Source organism: Plecotus auritus (genome assembly GCF_963455305.1).
Source record: "Plecotus auritus genome assembly, chromosome: 3".
Taxonomy (NCBI): Eukaryota; Metazoa; Chordata; class Mammalia; order Chiroptera; family Vespertilionidae; genus Plecotus; species Plecotus auritus.
Window position 1 is genome coordinate 39494198 of NC_137772.1, and position 20396 is coordinate 39514593.

General features: G+C 38.9%; 1 protein-coding gene across 1 annotated transcript; it reads left to right on the top strand.

Moving 5' to 3' along the window:
* Nucleotides 1-3364: 3364 nt before the first annotated feature.
* SLC10A2 (solute carrier family 10 member 2) lies at nt 3365-19932 on the top strand (the record flags this gene model as incomplete). The annotated part of the gene is made up of 6 exons (XM_080661860.1): nt 3365-3744; nt 10371-10489; nt 14909-14997; nt 16059-16234; nt 18241-18398; nt 19805-19932. The coding sequence occupies exons 1-6, from the start codon at nt 3368-3370 to the stop codon at nt 19930-19932; spliced, it is 1047 nt and encodes a 348-aa protein (XP_080517986.1). The 5' UTR covers nt 3365-3367.
* Nucleotides 19933-20396: the final 464 nt, after the last annotated feature.

The following is a 20396-nucleotide window of genomic DNA, read 5'->3' on the forward strand; positions in this document are numbered from 1 at the left end:
TTTCTGGCTTTTTCCTTTAATGCCACTCAGATGAATGGACAGCTAGTCATTCACGGGCTATTCTCCCCGGGTATTTTTGCCTCAAAGAGGGTCAGTGAAGATGTCAAATAATAACTCTAATTGTGGTACTTTCAGTTTCCATAAAAGTTCAGTCCATAGGAAGGAATGGGAAAGAGGAAAGAGATCATTTCAGGCACAGGGAACTATTCAGCAGAATCACTCAAATCCCAAATGACTGCCGACTAAATGGAAGGATGCCCAATGAAACAAAATGGGAAATAGAAAGCTCTTCTTTTATCATGTGAGCTTCAGGGCCAACACTTTGAAAAGCTATTAAACTCTTGCTTCTTCAAAGTAATAGTAAGAAACCAAAAGGAAGCCCATAGGTCAAGTTGACCTACAACCTGCTGTGTCTCCACCCAGGAGACCAGAAGCAGGTCTTTGCTGCTGGTTTCTTGAAGATGGCCTGTAGCTGAGTCCAGTGCATGAAGAAACTGAGCAGAAAGATTGAGAAAGATGACAATGGAAATCAAGCGCCAACTCCTGCCCACTCAGGTGTGCATCTGTTCCCTGATTGTGTTGTAATTAAAGAGAACAGTTTTAACATATTCAGATATTTTCCATTTATCCTGGTCTGATGCCTTAATTTTCATGCAGTTGAAGTTAAGGGTACTAGCTAATTGTGAATCACTCCAATACTTGAATAGAAGGCCTCTGGAGCCTAATGTGCAAATTTATGTAAAAACAATGTGAAAATTAGAAATGCATTGGCACATTTTATTAAGCAGAACTGTAGCACTTTGTCTAGTCAAACAGACTGCTCATTTGCAAGTTGTCTATATGCAAAGCATTCTGCCCCTGGGATCCTCAAATCTCCTTAGCAAGTCTTCTGAAATTTAAGAGCTTTGTTCTTAACCTGCTTTCTCTTCTCTGCTTCCAGCCTTGTGGACAAAAGGCTAAGTACAGATTTCACCTGGCAACCCCAAGCAAAGCCAGAACCTGAAGCCCACCCTGGGAAAAAATTGAATTGCTCCCTCCAACCTACAAGACTCAAATTTCCCTTTGCAAACCGGACCTGGCATGTTTGTGGGTAGGTCCTGGGCCAGCTTTGGACTCTCAATAATGTTTGAGGTTAGAGCGGGACAGCTGTTTTGAAAGCTGATCAATCCTATACATGAATCAGGCTCTGGATTCTGCAGTTTTTCCGCTCAGCCTCCTCCAGGCTTTGGGGGGAAAAGCCAGCACCTACAGGTACCCAGGTGCAGCAGCAGGGGGCGCTTTTGGCTCATTGACCCCAGGCCCACTGGCACCTGAGCCAAGAAGTGAGCCAGAGGTCAGTCCCAGGAGATGCTGGGAGGGGACCAGCAGGACAGGGCCAAGTCATTCCACACCCAAAAGTGGGAGGGGAGGCCTTCTGGGAATTACCTAGCTAATCATATAGCTGTGGGAGTGGAAAGGGTGATGGGAGAGACAGGAGGATCCTACAGGAACTGGCAGCCAGCCAGGCAGAGCTAATGGCAGCCCACCCACGCAAGATAAGGCAGGCGGTGGAGTCTGACAGCTGAGAAAGAGCACTCCTGGGACAGAAACTGCACCAACAGTGAGTGTCAATCACTGTCACCTCTAAGAGAACGGACGGTTCAGGGTTTTCCCAGCAGCTCAATCCCATATTAAAGGGACATCATCCCTAGGCCCCCAGCAGCTGGGATATTTGACTCCACCCATGCCTCTGCTTGGCAGCCCACTCCACTGCCTACAGCTCATGTCTACTCCAGTAGTGCAGAAGGTTAATTTTCTGTGTTGAGTTGTTCTGTAAATGCTGCTTTCACTTGTGACCAGTAAATTCAATTGCCACCAGCTTGGATAGTTGTCATCACCCTGACATCGGTATTCTAAAGCTTTGATACCTCAAAGTGTGGTCCCTAGATTAGCATTATCACCCTCAACTTTGAGCTTGTCAGAAATGCAGACATCTGAGGCCCACCCCAGACTTCCAGAATCAGAATCTGCATTTTAACAAGACCCCCAGGGGATTTGTGTGCACACTGAGTTTTGGGAAACTCTATTCTAAGGTATTTTTCTAAATCTCCACTAAGCCAAACTGAGTTTCAGTATTTCCAGTTATCAGCTGGGTAATCGTGAATAAAAGAATGTATTTCTTCAACCCTTAAGTCCTCATCTGTAAAAGGAGGATGCTAATCCTACTAAATTTAAGATGATTCAATTGAATAATAAATTATAATTTGTCCTATAAATTGTGAATCATGATCAAAATTTTGTTTTATTATGTTGCATCCTCACTAACTGATTATACCATAAATGCCTAAGAACAGAAACTCCTCCTCTATCTCTTTTTTATCTTCTTTATACACCAAGTGCAGTGTTCTGCCCATAATGAGGTTGACTATTTGACATTTACAAAAATCAACTTCCCTTGGAATCTTCAACTGCCCCCCACCCCGCCTCTTCAAAAAACAATTCTAATTTCAATTCCCGACTCCAAGCACTAAGAGCTCCTGTCACTTTGACCTAATTCTCTGAGGTTCATCCCTCTAAATAAATTGTGCTGTCACTATCTCTAAAGCACTTTGTTACTATGGCAATGCATACATAATTGGGTGTGCAAGTAATTGAAGGTGGCTCTCCTGGTCAGCTGCCCTCCCACCAGACAATACAGAAAACATTCTATCCTCACACATGCTACTCTCCCATAGGTTTGCATCAAGGCCCTATAAGTTTCTTGACCTTACATACTCTTCATGAACACTACAGACCAATAGGAGCAGACATTGATATAGTAAGAAAGCTATTGGGGGGAAGAAGTTGTAGGTCTCAGTTTCAGTTCAGGGTCTGATATTGACACTATTTTGCAATTTAACTTGGCATAGGGTACTGGACTTTTCAGGATCCACCACCCTCCCCCTTTACTAAAAGGAGATGAATCAATAACATGCTTTCCCATAGCTTAACCCCTCCAATGTTCTGTAATATCTGAGTGTCACATAACTGAAATTATTTAACAAACATTCCCAGCATTAAACATTAACACAGCTCTTTTTATATGGCACGGTTCATTACCATGCTGATAAATGATTAATTATAATTCTCTGTCTGGACCAATAATTTGGCAGGAATTTTATGATTCATAATATGTGCTGTGTTGTAATGTTACCTCTTGAAACTGACATACTGGCATTTATTGTTTTTTATTGCCTCTTTGAGGTGGCTTTAGAAAGAGACACCAAATGACACGTTTAGAAAGGGTTTAAAAGTTTGACGTGCTTGCAGTAGGCACTACTTACCCAGCGAGGAGCGGAGGATTGGTGTTTCTGTGGATGTCTGTGACCATTTGAGCCAAAACCCAGCGATGAATAATTCAACGAGATGTTTGGCCACAGCAACAGTTTGCAACGGTTCGTCCTGTGTGGTACCTGCCAGCAATTTCAATGCCATTCTAAGTGTGGTCCTGAGCACTGTCTTGACCATCCTATTGGCTATGGTGATGTTCTCCATGGGATGCAATGTGGAAATCAAGAAATTCCTGGGGCACATAAAGCGGCCGTGGGGCATATGTATTGGCTTCCTCTGTCAGTTTGGAATCATGCCCCTCGTGGGATTCATCCTCTCAGTGGCCTTTGACGTCCTCCCCATCCAGGCCGTAGTAGTGCTGATCATGGGATGCTGCCCCGGAGGAACTGCTTCCAATATCTTGGCCTATTGGGTCGATGGCGACATGGACCTGAGGTAAGCTATCTAAACCTCCACATGCTGCAATCACATTGAATTATGGCAGCGTGAGTATCTATCTGTTCTGCCACTAAATTAAGGCGCAACTGGGGGAATTAACAGAAGAGAATAAATGCATGTATTCACCTTCCTGAACAGCTGAGATTGTGTATTGGAATTTATGGGTTTGTTTTCTGTTTGTTTTTTTTTTTTTAATCTAACTCAGTGAACAAGGCTTTGGATAATTGATGTTTATCTTTGGGAAAGATTCAAAGTTTTTCAAAAAAAAGAAATCTTTTTCAAGCCCCACAAGTGGCAGCTAAGAATGTTTTCCTTGTCAGTATCAGAAAGGAAAAGACAAAAACCATCTTTCTTTGTGGCGATGAGGAGCTCTATGTGTGATTGTGAAATCAAATTGTTCATTAAACATTAGAACCTATGATGAGACAATAGTTAACTCCACCGAACACAGCTAGTTCTTTGGACAAGCTTTTTCTTTATATGAAGACCAATAAATAATTTGTACATTTGTTTTACTTCTACTGGTAGCTTAAAAGGCCTACAGCAGCTTCTTTTTTAAAAAGTATGCTTACCTTACGATAAAATAAAAAGAAAATGGTTTCTCTGCTTCCCAGAGAGTAATCTACATTGCAATGTTTTCCCATTTCATCCTGCACTAGTCTGAACTAGCACTAGGAAAAAAATAGTAGAAATAAGATGAAGCATTAATGTGATGAGACTGAGAATTTTAATGCTACAAGTCGAATAGGCAAATGTCTTTTTCCTTACCTCACAACCCTTATTTCCTGTGAAAGATATGCATTTCTGCAAACCAGCCATGTATTAATGTAATGTGTGCTTATTAAACACTGTACACTAGCAATCGGCTCTGGTAATCACCACATATCATACTCAGAAGAGAGAAGCTCTAAGTGTAGAAATGCAAAATGTAAAACAATCCAGGTTGATCCAGTGTCTAGTGAGCAACTGGGAACAGCCATCACATCTCAGCTGGTGCTAATTTTGCCATGAGCTTTAGAAAAACCATTGTATGCCAAATTATATACCTTCACAATACATATTCCTCACATAAGGAAATACTGTTTCTTCCCTGCAATAGAGTTTTGTTAAGGAAAGTCCTGTAAAGAACAAAGGATAGCAAGTGCTGTTCCACTATATAGCAATAAGGTTTTTTAGACTTCAATTTGATCTGACCTGGACATAGGCAAATAGGTGAGAATTCCAAAAGGCAGTTGATGGGAGTGAACTAAATTGAATATGGGCTTTGACATCTACTAAACAGCTTTGACATAATACTTGCTGACCCTTGAAGAACAGGGGTTTGAACTGTGCAAACCCATTTGCAGGTGGATTCTTTTTAGTAAATACTGTAAATGTATTTTCTCTTCTTTATGACTTTCTTAATAAAATTTTCGTTTAGCTTACTTTATTGTAAGAATACAGTGTTATACATATAACAGACAAAATATGTGTTAATTGACTGTTTTTGCTATCAGTGAGGCTTCGGGTCAAAAGTGTAGTTAGCTTGCGGCTATTGGAAGTTAAGTTTTTTGGGACTCAAAAGCTATTGGTGGATTTTCTGCTGTTTCAGTGCCCCTAAGACTAGCAGTTGTTCAAGGGTCAGTATATTTATAACTTTTTAACAAAATAGAAGAGTCTTGTATCTCAACATAATATCACACAGGTGATCATTTTGTAAGATAGGTAGTCTCTTCAACTGGCTAAAACTGTAAGACCCTAAACTAAAAACTCCAAGTTACACTTTTCTGTGATTTAAGGAAATCTTATTTCTCTTGATACAGGAGATGATTTATAATCTAGTCTACACTGCATAACAATTCCTCTAAGAAACAATACTATTAAGAAATAAGAACCAAGAGCAGAATTTGAAACCTTATCCTTCAGCAAGTTAGAATAATCTTTAAAGTGGGAGGGATGGCACTGAAAATTTTCATTTTCATTCTAGAAAGTGTGCACTCCACAGACCCCCCCTCCCCAGCTTCAAAATAATACCAACACTTCTCCAGGCCCATAGCAACCTCTCTAGCAATTTCACCCATCTAGAATGCAAACAAGACCCAGTAAAAAAACTTTGCACGCCCAAAATAAATCCCATTTAATCTCATAAACATTTCTCACACAGAACCTACTTCCTCTCCTAATTCTTACACTCCAGCGTGCTATTTCTAAGCCCGGAAGATGAGAAACAAGAAGTAGGGAGGGAGGCCTAGACAGGCAGGCCTTGAGTCCCACAGCAGCAAGTGGCCCGGAAAGTTTGACCTCCAGAGAAAAAACCAGCATGCCTCCAGAGTAAAGAGGATACCTCACTATGCACAGCAGCCTCTGTATTGCTTATTTTAGGAACAAACACAATCACCCACAAGACATGCATTTTAGCGGAGCAAAAATGTTTCTCACTGTGACCCATTATCATTACAAGGAGATATGTTGCTATGTAAGATGATGACATTATACATTGCATATGTTACTGGAACACTGTTCAAATGTTTCTTTAAAGCTGATTAAGAGAGTGATAGTCAGCTATTGGGAAACAGTTTTCCAGCACTTTTCATTCTTCTGAAGTGAGCACTGGATCACTGAAGTCTTCTGATAATTCATTTAGGTACAATCCTATCTACTATTTATATTTCTAATTCTGTTCTCTTGGAACTTTGCCGTCTCCATTTCCACCTGAACTCTAACAATGCCAGCCATATGAGTGTTTATACCAACAGGTCTCTGCACTGGTTGGACAGATACCACACAGTCCAGCAAAACACCTCCACCTGGCTTTCCCTTTCCTAGATGTGGTTTCTGGGAGGAGAAACCAGATCATCCTTCCCACACCATATCATCTCTTCCAAACCTGGGGGACCATTGTATTTTGAAATCTCTAGTGACAAAAATAAGAAAAGAAAAACCACACACAACAACCACAAAATAAACACACACAAAATAACAGACTTTGCTCATTATATCCTTGCTCATTGAAATACAGCAAGTGATATTTCAGCTCCTTCTTTGACTCCTCCAGCCTTGAAAGTTGTGGGAATCTGATCAGTGTACAGGTATTTTCACCTGTTCTACCTCTCCAGTGGGTTATCATGCACAAATAGTTTCAGGGAGAAATAAAGGTGACATTTCAGGTGTATCTGCTGAGTCCCAGGCCCACAGTTCAAGGGCCACAGAGACATCCCACCTTCTGGTGTCTGCTCTATCCCCAGAGAGTCCCCACTTTCAAATCTCTCCTTTCTTAGCAATGGCCTCACCACACCATGCAAGGACTTTCCCTTCTCACTCTCCTTTCATATCCTTTCTTCAGTTTCCCCCAATTTTCAGCTGCCATGTACTTTATACACTCCCTTTTATTATTTCCTAGATTTAATAGTCTCTAGATTTTCCTACCACATCCTTTGTTTTGTGGCCAAATATTGTTCCATTGTTCATCTCCCTGCTATTGTAGTTGTTCAAGATCCCTGTCCCTTCAGTTTATCATAAATTTAAAGCAATCCCTCCCATTTCAACCACATAAATGTCCAGCTCCTCTCTAAGAACTAACCCAACACTGTTTCTTTTTTCCTTTATTTTTCCTCAAAGTAACCAAGCTTTGTTCCTCTCATGTAGCTAATATTTGTTAGGCACATACAGTATAAGTACTCTATCTATATACATTGGTGTATTTAATTCTCAAAATATTCCTCTGAGGTCAGTACTATCTTCTGCATGTGATGGATGATAAAATTAAGGCTCATACCCTTGAACAAGGTAACCGAGTCAGTGCATGTCAGAGTCAGAATTTGAATCCAGACCTGTCCACTTATCCCTGTCCAGACTCTTATCCTTTGCTCAACATTATTTCTATAACTTACCACATCTCCACTTTCTAGCACCACCTATACACACTCCCTTTGATGTTTAAAACTTGGTGTTTTATTTCTAATATCATTAAAATGTTTTGCATTCTAATCACTGACTTCACCAAATTCCTCAACGTTCACTGAATTCTCATTTATTGCTCTTATTTGCAAAAAAAAAATAAAATAATAATAATTCTCCCTGGTGGTGAATAGAGCTAAAGGCATGAATTAAAGACAAGAGATTTGGTGTGTTTTTTCTTACATTTTCTCTCATTCCAGTATAAGTTCATGGTAGTATTTCTATTGTTGACAACTATGTTCTTTATAGGACTTCACATTTTTTTTCTTGTGAAATGATATTTTTCTTTTACTAATGAATTCCCCTACATTGCTTCTTAAGAGTACTTATCTGTGAATTTTAACTCATTTCGAGTGGTTTGGTGGTGTTCTCATATGAATTCAAATGGTATCGACTTGCAGCCACCTTTTCTCTCGTCTCCTCCCACACCTCACTGCCAAGATGTCCCATGAAAGTTAAACCATGTCCTTTTCCAGCTCCTGTCCTACCCTCCTCTGGCCTTTAAGAAACTGCTCTCACCAAACTCACAACCATGATACAACTTCATAAATTGTCTTAGCAAAAACTTAGAACTAAAGCTTTTACAATGAAATTTAAAAGAAGAACAAGGAGAGAAGCAGACTTCCTTCTAAAAGTCATTCTCAGTTTAAAACAAAAACTTCTCAGGCTTCTCTTCACTACGGTCCAAGTAGTGAGTACTACCTGGCTCCACCCCCACATTTCCATCCTCTCCACGAGAGAAAGCACACGGATACACTGGAATCAAAGTTATTTATGGGATAGTCTTAAACCCATTCTAACTGATTTTTAAAAATAGAAGATAAAAAGATAATGGCATAAAAAGTGAGGAAGGTTGGGAGAGAGGGGAAAATAACAAACCCCAGAACTTTAATTCTATGTAGGACAAAGTACAATTTATAACAAATTCAGTTATTGTGCTGTAGGACACTGCCTTTGCATCATATTTTGTATCTAAATTAACTTGTCATGATAATCAATTGAACTTCTTAGAGTTTACATATACTCTAGTATTGGTTATTGTTGCACTATTTTAGCTCTACTAAGACAAGTATTTTTGCCTAAATTATTTTTTAAATAAAGCTTTACTGTTGAATGTATTAAATATGTCCCCCTTTTCCTTCTCCTTCCTATCCCCCCCAAGTCTTCACCACCCTATTGTCTGTGTCTATGGGTTATGCATATATGCATATGGGTTTATTGGGATTTTCCTACATTCTTTAAAACACAGTTTAAGTGAGGTCTTCCCTGGTCTTTTATATTTTAAAAAAATGATTATTAGGGAAGTTAAGCCCCCTAGTAAATATTGCCCCCACCCTTTATTTTGCCAAAACTGTTCTAAGTTAGATGCATTGAAACGAAATTCCTCTTCTTCAGCAGTTTTCCTTAGCATTGTGTAGAGTGGTTTGTACCTGTTGTTCTTTTGGCGGGGGGGGGGGGGGGGGATGAGGCAGGTGGTATAAATAATTTAGCATCTTCCTCCAAGTATACATATATGCTTTTAAGAAATTATTCTTCTGATAGCCTCAATGCTACAACTATTGAAGGAAGAGCCTTTCAGAAAAATGTCTCTGATTTTCTGACTTGGAATTATGCTACAATATAGCACACACTATGACTAGATATATAATAACATCGCCTAGCTTTTAATGAGCCTCTCAGAAAAATTTGCATTATTCTAAGTATTGGATTCACTGGCTCAGTCAATTCTCATAGTCTGTGAGGTGGCAGTGATTAGGATTTTCATTTTACAAAAAGAAAATGGGCAAAGAGAAGTAAATTACCCAAAGTCACGTAGTAAGTGGCCATGCCTGCTTCTAACCCAGGCAGTGTCTGGCCCAGCTATTTAAGGCTCTGTTCCCTAAGCAAAAAAATGTACCCCTGAATACAAGGGCACTTTAATGGGAGCAGGAAGACCCATTACCCAAAATTACATCATTCCATATTAATTCTTCCAGGTCAAAAGTCAAAATCCGCTCACTTAGCCAGTTCCACTCACTCAAACACATGCTGTCAGGAGGAATGTACCAGGCGCTTGTTCTTCTCAATACACATTTGGTAATTTCTCAGCAGAAATAGAATCCAGGCCTCCCCTGTCTGCTTGTATGTTTGCTTTGTTTTGTTTTTTTTTTAGGGGGTCAGCTTCTCTCTTTTCTCAAGATTTGAGGGTTTGGAGCAATAACTTTTCTCTTTAAGGAACTACACTGAGGCTTCCACTCTTGGACATGCATTCTCCCCTAAGGGCCCAGGGAGCCCCATCTCTTCCCAACACAGACAGACATAGAGGAGCCCCTAATATCTCTTCCATATAAAAGTGTGTTTGCTGTTCTCTGATTGGAGGTTCAAGGGTGGCATGGCCTAGCACCTTGGATCTTGTTTAATAATGAGTTTAAATGGCCAGTAACTATCTTCTCTGGTTCTTGAGAACCAACAGGGAGGGAGGGATGGCACAAGACAAAGGAGGAAGACACCAAATACGGATCTCACCGCTTTGCCCGAGCCTGAACCCTGCAATTGCTGGGGCACTTGTGTATTTCTGTCCATCAGATTGGTTGGTGCGCTGGTTGAGACAGTCTTTTGTAGGACTATCTAAGGATGAATTGGAAAATGAAACAACCTCTCCCCTGGAAAACTCAGGTGGACATATGAACCTGCCCGTTTCCTTTCAGCGTCAGCATGACCACATGCTCCACGCTGCTGGCCCTGGGAATGATGCCGCTGTGCCTCTTAATCTATACCAAAATGTGGGTCGACTCGGGGACGATCATAATTCCCTATGATAACATAGGTAAGTCATTGCTCTGCAAGATTTCTGAATATTATTCACCTCCTCTCTGCTTACCCCCGGCTGGGTTCTCAGGCCAGGCTCAGACCCAGCTGGTGTTTGCCTCTGGCACCAACAACAGTTTGTGCCCAGCTAAAATTTCATTGCAAGCCACCCCTGCTTTTGAATTAGAGTTGGCAGAATCTAAATTCCAAACCATGACACCATGGGAGAAACTGGCTTGTTCCTCCATTGAAATCACAGGGAGAGGGGCCAACCTAAAGGGTCCCCTGGCACAGCTGTGTGGGCCTGAGGAGGCCAAGTTGCTATACTTTCCTTTACCCACAATGCAATTAGCTTGTGACAAGCATTTGCTTCCAGACACTTAGATTGAAGAAATACAAAAATCATTCCACCAATGATTTAAAAATAGGGCACCTAGTAAGCAATCACAAGTGAGGCAATAGGAAACTATCAGATAAAACATATTATTTATAGCACTTAACTGTGAGCCACATGTTGATTCAAAAGTTGATTTACTGGCACAGTCTATGTGTCATGCCCCAAGAAGTTAAATTTTCTGTCTCCACTCATTTCAACCCCCAAATATTCACCCTCATCTCAATGGAGCTTTTTTTCTGTTTTGGGGACAATAAATGATGGTGGAAGACTAAGTTGTTGATGTAACATGGTGTCAAGAACAAGATGGTTCCTGGTCCACCAACACCAGGCATTTCCCATAGAACTATCATCATAAAAGATGAGATGTAGGGGAAGTAGTACATTGGTATCAGTCACCAGGTACAGTACATGCTAGTCTATTTTCAGCTGACCTTGGAGACAAATGTCTCCCTGATGGGCTACCTCAAAGAGGTACATAGGTGTCCCATTGAAGGAAGCATGTAAGCAAAGGCTAAATAGTGACACACCAGGATGTTTGTAAAAAGGGTTCCTATTGGCACGGGAAGCTGGACTGGATGGCACCTAAAATCCCTTCCATTTCTAAGGAAGATTGTTTTATGTGATAAAACATGATTTGGGGTTCTACACAAGTGATTTGGAATAAATTTTGGAAATATTAATTGGGGACAATATGTGTTACAATATTTTCAGATAGTCTCTTCTCTCTCTCCACTTTTACTATGGCCTTTAGAAAAAAATTTTAATTTAATAAATAGTCCTTGACACACCATGTTCAGTATGGGATTTCCCTACAAGGTCCTTCTACTAACCCCTCGGGAATTCCTCCATATCAGACATAAGATCCTGTTGCAAACAGGTTTTAGAATGATCCTCCCAACAGTGGTTCTCAACCTTTCCAATGCTGCGACCCTTTAATACAGTTCCTCATGTTGTGGTGACCCCCAACCATAAAATTATTTTCGTTGCTACTTCATAACTGTAATTTTGCTGCTGTTATGAATCATAATGTAAATATCTGTGTTTTCTGATGGTCTTAGGCGACCCTGCTAGCGGTTCTCAACCTGTGGGCCGCGACTGTAGAGCCTAAGACCATTGGAAAACACAGATATTTACATTACGATTCATAACAGTAGCAAAATTACAGTTATGAAGTAGCAACAAAAATAATTTTATGGTTGGGGGTCACCACAACATGAGGAACTGTATTAAAGGGTCGCGGCATTAGAAAGGTTGAGAACCACAGCTATAACCACCTGTCTATGCTCATGCTGCTGAGCTCTCAGCCTGCACACCTTCCTTAAAATTAAAGAATGCAGTTTGCTTGAATGGTATACATTGTAGGCCCCTCAAAGGATCTGTCTGTGGAATGAAGAGCTTTAATTCTATAACTCATTATTTAAGAAAAAAATAAGCTTTAAAATATTTTCTTAGTCTGCATTTCCTGGAAAATGCCCGATAGCAATATGAGTAAGTCTAACTATGGTGTGAATGATGTATATCACATCCTTTAATGTGAGTACATTTTGAAAGGAAAAGAAAGTGAGAAAGAGTAAGTAGTAATTTACTTCATCAAAGAAGAAGTAAAATGCAAAAAAAGGGAAGAATATAGAAAATAGAAAAGAGAAAAAATTTTAAATGAGAGTTTAAAAAGCAAAGATACTAACTCTGACTACTCTCCATTCTGCTAAGCCTATTTCCAACCTAACCTTCTTACTATTGGTTTTTCTAATCCTCTAATGTAGAAAACAAACAACCTAATTCCTTCAAAAGATGTGATCACTACTTTTTAGATGAGGAAGTTAAGGTTCATGGTAACTGTTTTATTTGTCCAAGATGACAGGGAGCTGGAAATAGGCCCCTGGTCTGCTCTCCACTCTGCTCTGTGGGCAAGACTGTTCCCCACAGGTTCCTCGCAGTGCTCCCTCACAGTGCTCACATGCTTTGAGGAATTCAATAAACACCCGCTGAGCCCCTCCAGATGATGACATCTGGGTGGAGGAGGAGGCAGCTCGTACAGCTGATTCCACTGAAAACACACTGCAGTAAAAGTTGTTGTTCTATTCTTCTCTACCCTATATTTGAGAGTATCCAGTACCGTGAACTGTACATCTCTTTCACCACCCAATTCTCACAACACACTGTGAGATAGACAAAATTTTACCCATTTCACAAACAGGGAAACCAAGGCTCCGAGGGCTTATTGATTTGCACAGTTCCCACAATTTGCAAATAAGGTTCGCCTCTGAGACTATATGGGTCCAAGTTGCACCACATGACTCCATCTACCATTCTCTTTTATTCTCTTTTTTCTTCCTCCCTCTCTTTCCTCCTGTGTCTGCTGTGTAAACTGATTAAAGACCAAGTTATGGTTCAAAGAGGATAGCTGTAAGCTAAAGAATAGACAGACATTTGACAGAAAGCACAAGCATATGAGGAATAAGGAAAATAAACAGAGCCTGGGAGAAGAAAATAGAAAGACCTCTAGTACACTGAGGAGTAAAGAGTTGGAACAATCCACCTCTGCAGGTAGGACCACACACCCTAAGTGTGAAAAGCTAAGAGTGCCTTTTCCAGTCAACTTCAAATCCTGCAAAAATTTTATCCTGGCTTCATATGGTCAGGAGAGGAAATCTGTCTTGGATTTCAGCAGGTGGTCCCAGAGAGATAAAGAGGGCTCAAATACAGGAGTGGTCTGCCTTTTCACAGATCTGACACATGAAATTCATTACCAAGACCTAACCACACACATTCTGAGCACAGTATTTGCACCTAGTTTTAAGCTACCACAGTACAAAGAATACATATTAAGATGTTTTAATTCAAGGCCTACAAACTTCACACAATATAGGGAACAGTCTGGAGACCCAAGACAGGGGAGGAAGACTCCTCCAAAAGTAGCAGGATGTAAGGATCCCCGATGGGGATTTTTCTGAGGGCTCTTACCAGTATAACTATAAATGAACCTTTTACGAACTTATTGTTCCATCATTTTCTCGTTGCCATCATTTTTTTGTCCTGCTCTTGGTACATTTAGCCACCAAAAGGCTATAAAAATTATGATTTTATCATTATTATATTCATTTTAAAGTCATATTTACAGACCTGGAATCTATAATTTGGTTTTCAGTCCTAGTTCAATCTACTTTAATACTAAGCAACATCTACTCTCAGAATTTCATTATTCAATTTCACTTTCTCTTACTGATTTAAAAGGATGTTTAAAAAAGAAACAGCCCATGAGAAGTTAGAAGTGGTTGATGCTATATTATATAAAAGCAGCCATTGAACAAATGAGTGTCAAATAATATGGAGCAACAAACCACATGTCACGAGAACAGCAGTGAATTTAACACAGTGAATATGAAGTATGACTCTTTTATTTGGCTGGGTGAGCATGTTCCTGCAAAGAATTATAATTGTTTGAGAGGTGACCAAATATATTATCTCAGAAAAGTTAAAGCATGCTTTTCAATCTATTCTCTCACCTCTCGTCTATAGATTTGAATAACCAAAGTCAGTCTTAACCAGAAGTCATTAGCCCACCGAAGGCCTGGAGAAGTTTGAGCTTTTCCTTTTATTTCTACTACCATGAAGTAACAAACAGATGTAAAACATGATATATGTCTCTCTGAAAACACACACACACACACACACACACACACACACACACACACACACACACTGAAAACATATTTTCCCAGAATATAAGGATCCAAACATCAAATAAGGCAAGATTCTGACCAATTTAAACCAAAATATAATGATTGGAAGTATAAGGAACACTAAAAAATTAACCTACGATTTAAGGAAAGGATTTATATCAATATCAATTCTTTTCAGTAATACTAAATTAAGTACTGAAGTGAATAAGGAAGGAGAGTGTGTTTGTTTTTTCTGTTTTGTGTTCTCAAGAAGGAGATTGATATATTACCCAAACCTTTTACAGGCTGCTTACTCTTTTGTTTTCCGCTTTCCTTGTGCTGTATCCTGTTGATCAAATTGCTCTTTTGTCATTTTCAGGTACTTCTTTGGTGGCTCTTGTTGTTCCTGTTTCCATTGGAATGTTTGTTAATCACAAATGGCCCCAGAAAGCCAAGGTCATACTTAAGGTAAGTGGCCCATGCTATAGGTTGCACAGTCAAATGTTTCACAGTTGAAATGATAGGTCTTTCCAGCTATACAATGGTTTTCTCATAATAGTATAAGCCTAATCCTAGAGGGACGAGCATTAATGTTATTAGCCATGCAGTCCACTCTTCTAGAATGTCCTTCCCCACTTGATTCACAGGGCAAATTTTTATTCACCCTTTGGAATAATCAACTCAAACATCACCTCTTGGTTTTACTATACTCTGTACTCCCACAGCACTTTGCTCTTATCTCTCTTATGTGGGTTTGTTTTATAAAATATATCTATACCGTAGTCTTAAAATATAGATCATATCTTTCTTATCTCTGTATCCATATGGTAGTTTTGTGCCTGGTAATGAGTAAGTGATACTAATTTGTAACCATTCATTTCCCTTCACCAACTATATTCTAGCTAGATGATATGGATACGGATAAAGATGCTACAGATATAGACATAGATGACATAGATATATAAACATAGATATAGACAAAGCCATGTTCCACTGATCAGAAGACAAAATAAGTTAGTTGGTGTTCTTTGTTTCTCTGGTCAAAAAAAGTTCTAAAATCCATTTTTTTCCATGTGAAAGGGAGAAAACAATAACAACAGTGGCTTTTGTTGCATATGCTTTTAACTTTTATAGAGTTTTATATCCATTTTCTTATTATTATAACAATAATAAAAGGTAATCAGGGCAAGGTTTTATCCTCAATTACAGATAAAGAAACTAAGACTCAGAGAGGTTTCATGACTTATCAAAACAAGGAGAGCAGGAGGAGTGGAATCTAGAAGCCAAGTCTTCTAGTTTTTATTGAGTGGGTTTTCCTTATCTCTGACAGGGATAATTTGCAAGCTAGTACATCTTCTTTAGGCTAACCAAGCATGGATGCTATATTTTCCAAAAACTATTTTCCAAAAATTAAAATATGGGGCAAGCACCGACATTCCTGGTGGGCCGACCATGGCCATCAGGTGAGGAGTCACTGAGAGGTAACTTCATCATCACAGTTGATGGGTCTGCTTGTGTCTTTCTTCCAGATTGGATCCATCACAGGTGCAGTCCTTATCGTGCTCATAGCTGTGGTGGGAGGAATACTGTACCAATCTGCCTGGATCATCGCTCCCAAACTGTGGATCATAGGAACAATATTTCCTGTGGCTGGTTACTCACTAGGGTTTCTTCTGGCTAGGATAGCTGGTCAACCCTGGCACAGGTATGGTATTTGGTAAAGCTAACTGGGATTTTTTTTTCTGTAATAGCTGTTGTATTAGTTTGTTAGTGTGGTTATAACAAAGTACCCCAAATAGACTCACTTAAACAACAGAAATGCATTGTCTTATAGTCTCGAGGCTAGAAATAAAATTTAAAAAAATGTGTAGCAGCCTTGGTTCCTTCTGAGGGATGTGAGGGGAGATCGATCCCAGACATTTTCCTCTTGGCTTGTGGATTGCCATCCTCTCCCCGTTTCTCCTCACATTGTCTTCCTTCAATGCATGTTTCTGTGTCCAAATTCCCCCCTTTCATAAGGACACCAGTCAGTCACATTGAATTAGGGTGCACACTAATCACCTTATCTTAACTAATTACATCTGCAATGACCTGATTTCCAAATAAGGTCACATTTGAGAGAATACAATTCAACCTGTAACAGCTGTAAATATTGATGACAAATTCAAAATTTTTCGCTTGAAATAACATTTACCCTATTTCTAAATTTGTCATTCTAAATTGATTCATTCATTCCTAAATTATGCAAGTCTCCCAAAAAGAAAACACTGATTGTCTCTCTTTTGCTGAAATTCTTCTGGGCCATGCTCTGGACCACGCAGGTTGACCTCTTCCATTGTCTTGCATCCTTATTCTCCAAGCAAAGTAACTTCAACAAAAGCACTGAGGTTGGCCTTGTAATATATGAGGGTTTCTCCAGCCAGCAACAGGATGAACTCATCATCCAAAGGGCTGACTGTTAGAATGGGGTTTCACATTTAGGGGTTTGATACTGAGAGAAAACATTTCCTCTCCTACTGGCCCTTCTGAATCATTGTGCATAGGAAATGCTGATACATATGCGAGGTTGGGAAAGCCATGAGCAGCCCTGAACAGGGGAAAGAGTGGGACATGAGTCCGCTTAACCCGGGTTTCACTCCAACCAACCACTTACCAACTGTGGGACCTCGGGCCAGGCACTTACCCTTTCTCTGACTTTTTGTAGAATTCGGGTTGGAACAGCTGCCTTGAGGATTCTTTTAATCAAAATTAAATGATTAAAAACAAAACAAATTTAACAATAAAACAATGATAACAAATACTCTATCTTGACTGTTTCCTCAGCCCCTGCTCTGTGCTCTGCACTGTTACCATGCACATAATGGAATAGAGCAGCGATTTTCAACCTTTTTCATCTCATGGCACACATAAACTAATTACTAAAGTTCTCCAGCACACCAAAAAATGTATTTTTTTGCCAATCCGAAAAAAAAATAGATATAATTTTGTCTATTTTGCACCAGACTGCTATTGTTGTGTTGGCTGTTGTCATTCTTTTATTTGACAATCTAAGGGAAAACAGGTCAGTGCCCCTGACTAAGTAATCAGGTATTGTATGGTTTAAAAATTCTTGTGGCACATCTAGAATAGAGGGAAATAATCCCTCTTTGCCATTTATGGAATATATATGTATGTTTTATTTATATGTATTTGCCTTTAATGTAATATATTTATTCAATATATACTTTATTTCTATTATATAACTATATATTACTTATTAATATATATTATATATGTTAAATATAATATTACCTATAATTTAAATATATGATACATATTAAATATTAATATCCTCTATATATACATATATATACAGATATAGATGATATGTAGATATAGGTATACATGCCTGTTCAGGGAGCAAAATAAGTTATTTAGTATTCTTAACAATCATAAAAGATGACTAAGGCAACATCTGTGTGTGTGTGTATATATATATACACATATATATATACACACACAGAGAATATTTATTTATAAAATATACTGGTATATGTAATATACTTATTCAATATAAGTAAAATTACATCAAATAAATGTATATATTAAAAGCAGACATATATATATATATATATGTACTTATTCTCATTATATTTGCTTGTAATGTAATATGACAACAAAGCAAAGCAAAACAGAAGAATAGAAACATATATTCTCTTAATGTTCTTTCAGGTGCCGCACGGTTGCTTTGGAAACAGGAATGCAGAACACTCAGCTGTGTTCTACTGTGGTCCAGCTCTCCTTCACCTTTGAGGAGCTCAATCAGGTGTTTACCTTCCCACTCATCTACAGCATCTTCCAGCTCGTCTTCGCAGCAATATTCTTGGGAAGTAAGCAATAATGTTAATCACATTTCATTTGGATGTTCTTTGAGAAATCCTGGAGTTACTAATATGGCATTTTCAAAAATAACCTTTTTCTGGCAATGAACTATATAAATTAAATTAAACACCTTCTTTTCTGGCAGTGAAAAAAAAGAATGGGTGGGAAAAGCCAGTCATAATATTATCAGGACTTCCCAACTGCTGATGAAATGATTGTAATTTTATCCAAAGGTTCTGGTAAGGATTATTTTGAAGTGTAAAGTAATGGAGATCGATGCTCTCCATTGACTTTCTTTACCTCAGTAGCTAGGGAGGCATGTCAACCTGTTAGAACAACTTTATTGTGTTCCTTTCTGCATGCTTCCAGGAACCCTGAACTAGAAGCATGTCTTTATATGCTTTGTAAATATAGGATATTTATCAGAAAAGTTCGGGATTAACCTAAGGAGATATTGATCTTGACATATTAAGATCTTTGAAGTGGGACATTGTCTCTCTCAACTGTGTATCATAACGGTAGTTACTATTTACTGAGCACTTACTATTCTCCTAGGGCCATGGGAGGCACTTTACTATTTTATCCCATTTAATGTTCACAATTGCCCTATCAGGTAGACAATATTGTGATACCAATTATAAGTATGAGGTGCTGGAATTTGAAAGTAAATAAAACCTTCTCTTCCCCTGTGGACTTTGGAACCAATTAAGATGTAGAAAAAAATCAGATATTTAGATAACAAAATAGCACTTTTATTACAGATAAAACAATTAGAAAATATGGCTCGAAACTTTGATCAAATGGTGATACTGCCTTTCCACTGCCTCACACATGTGCCCATAACACACATAAACTGCAGGTGTCCTCTTGCAAGGTAGTCTGTCCAGGTGAAATGGGTCTCAAAAATATGCTGAGAAATAGCTGTCACCAGGGACTAGCAGCTCCATGGAAGAGAGGAAGGCTGATCACCAATCAGCCACCCCTCTCCCATGGGAAGGAATGAATGAAGGCTGGGAGAGATGAACTGTTATTCCAGCTCAAGTCCCACACAGACCATGAAATCACGGTCCTGGACATTACCCCTTTGCATGTAACATAATTATTGAGGACTAGCACATTAACTGGGAGATGGTAGGTATGGAATAAATGTTTTCTGCTATTGTTGGTGAGCACCACCTGTGTAAGTCATGAGAGCAAGTACCCTGTACAGTTGTATGCTAGGTCTGCCTGAAGTGCAGTCCTTCCTCCTACTATGAGCATTCATGGAACTAGAATGGTGCTTGCTCTCTAAGTAGCCTCCAGCCTACAGAATGTGAAAACTGCTTTTTGAGTCATAGCTTATAATCACTGTCCAAAGTAAGTTTGTAGCTAATTATTATAAAATTTGTTTAACCTCCCATGTGTTTTTTTCTAGTTTATTTGTCATATAAGAAATGTTATGGGAAAAACCGTCAGGAATTTTCCGAGAGCAAAAGCAATGAAACAGTCTCCGAGTCATCGCTCTATAAGGTGAATGAAGGATTTCAAGCACATGAAAAGTAGACACCATATGGACAAAAAAGAAGAATTCTAAAGAACTATAACAATATTTAAAAATATTTCTTTTGCTGGGATATTTGGCAAGAAAAAAAGTGAAAATTTTAATTTCAACTGAATCTATATATTTATTGGTTTGGGTACCAAGTGACTGGTGGTCCAAATCTTTAATGTGACAAATATTTATATGTAAATAAATATTTTGTGTCTTTGAAATATTCCAAAAACAATATCTTCAAACCCTGTCTAAACGTGATAACACCGAGAACCTCATAACTCCTGAACTGAATTCTTACCCAGAATCTCATAACTCAGAGATGAGCACCTGACTTTTTGTATGTTATAACAGATCCACTGAATTATTACTATGGTGATTAAGATTTTCTCCAGTATTTATGATTGTAAAAAGATTGAAATGAACATCTTCCACTAACATATTATTATTTTGAAAATGTTGCAACCTATTTTTA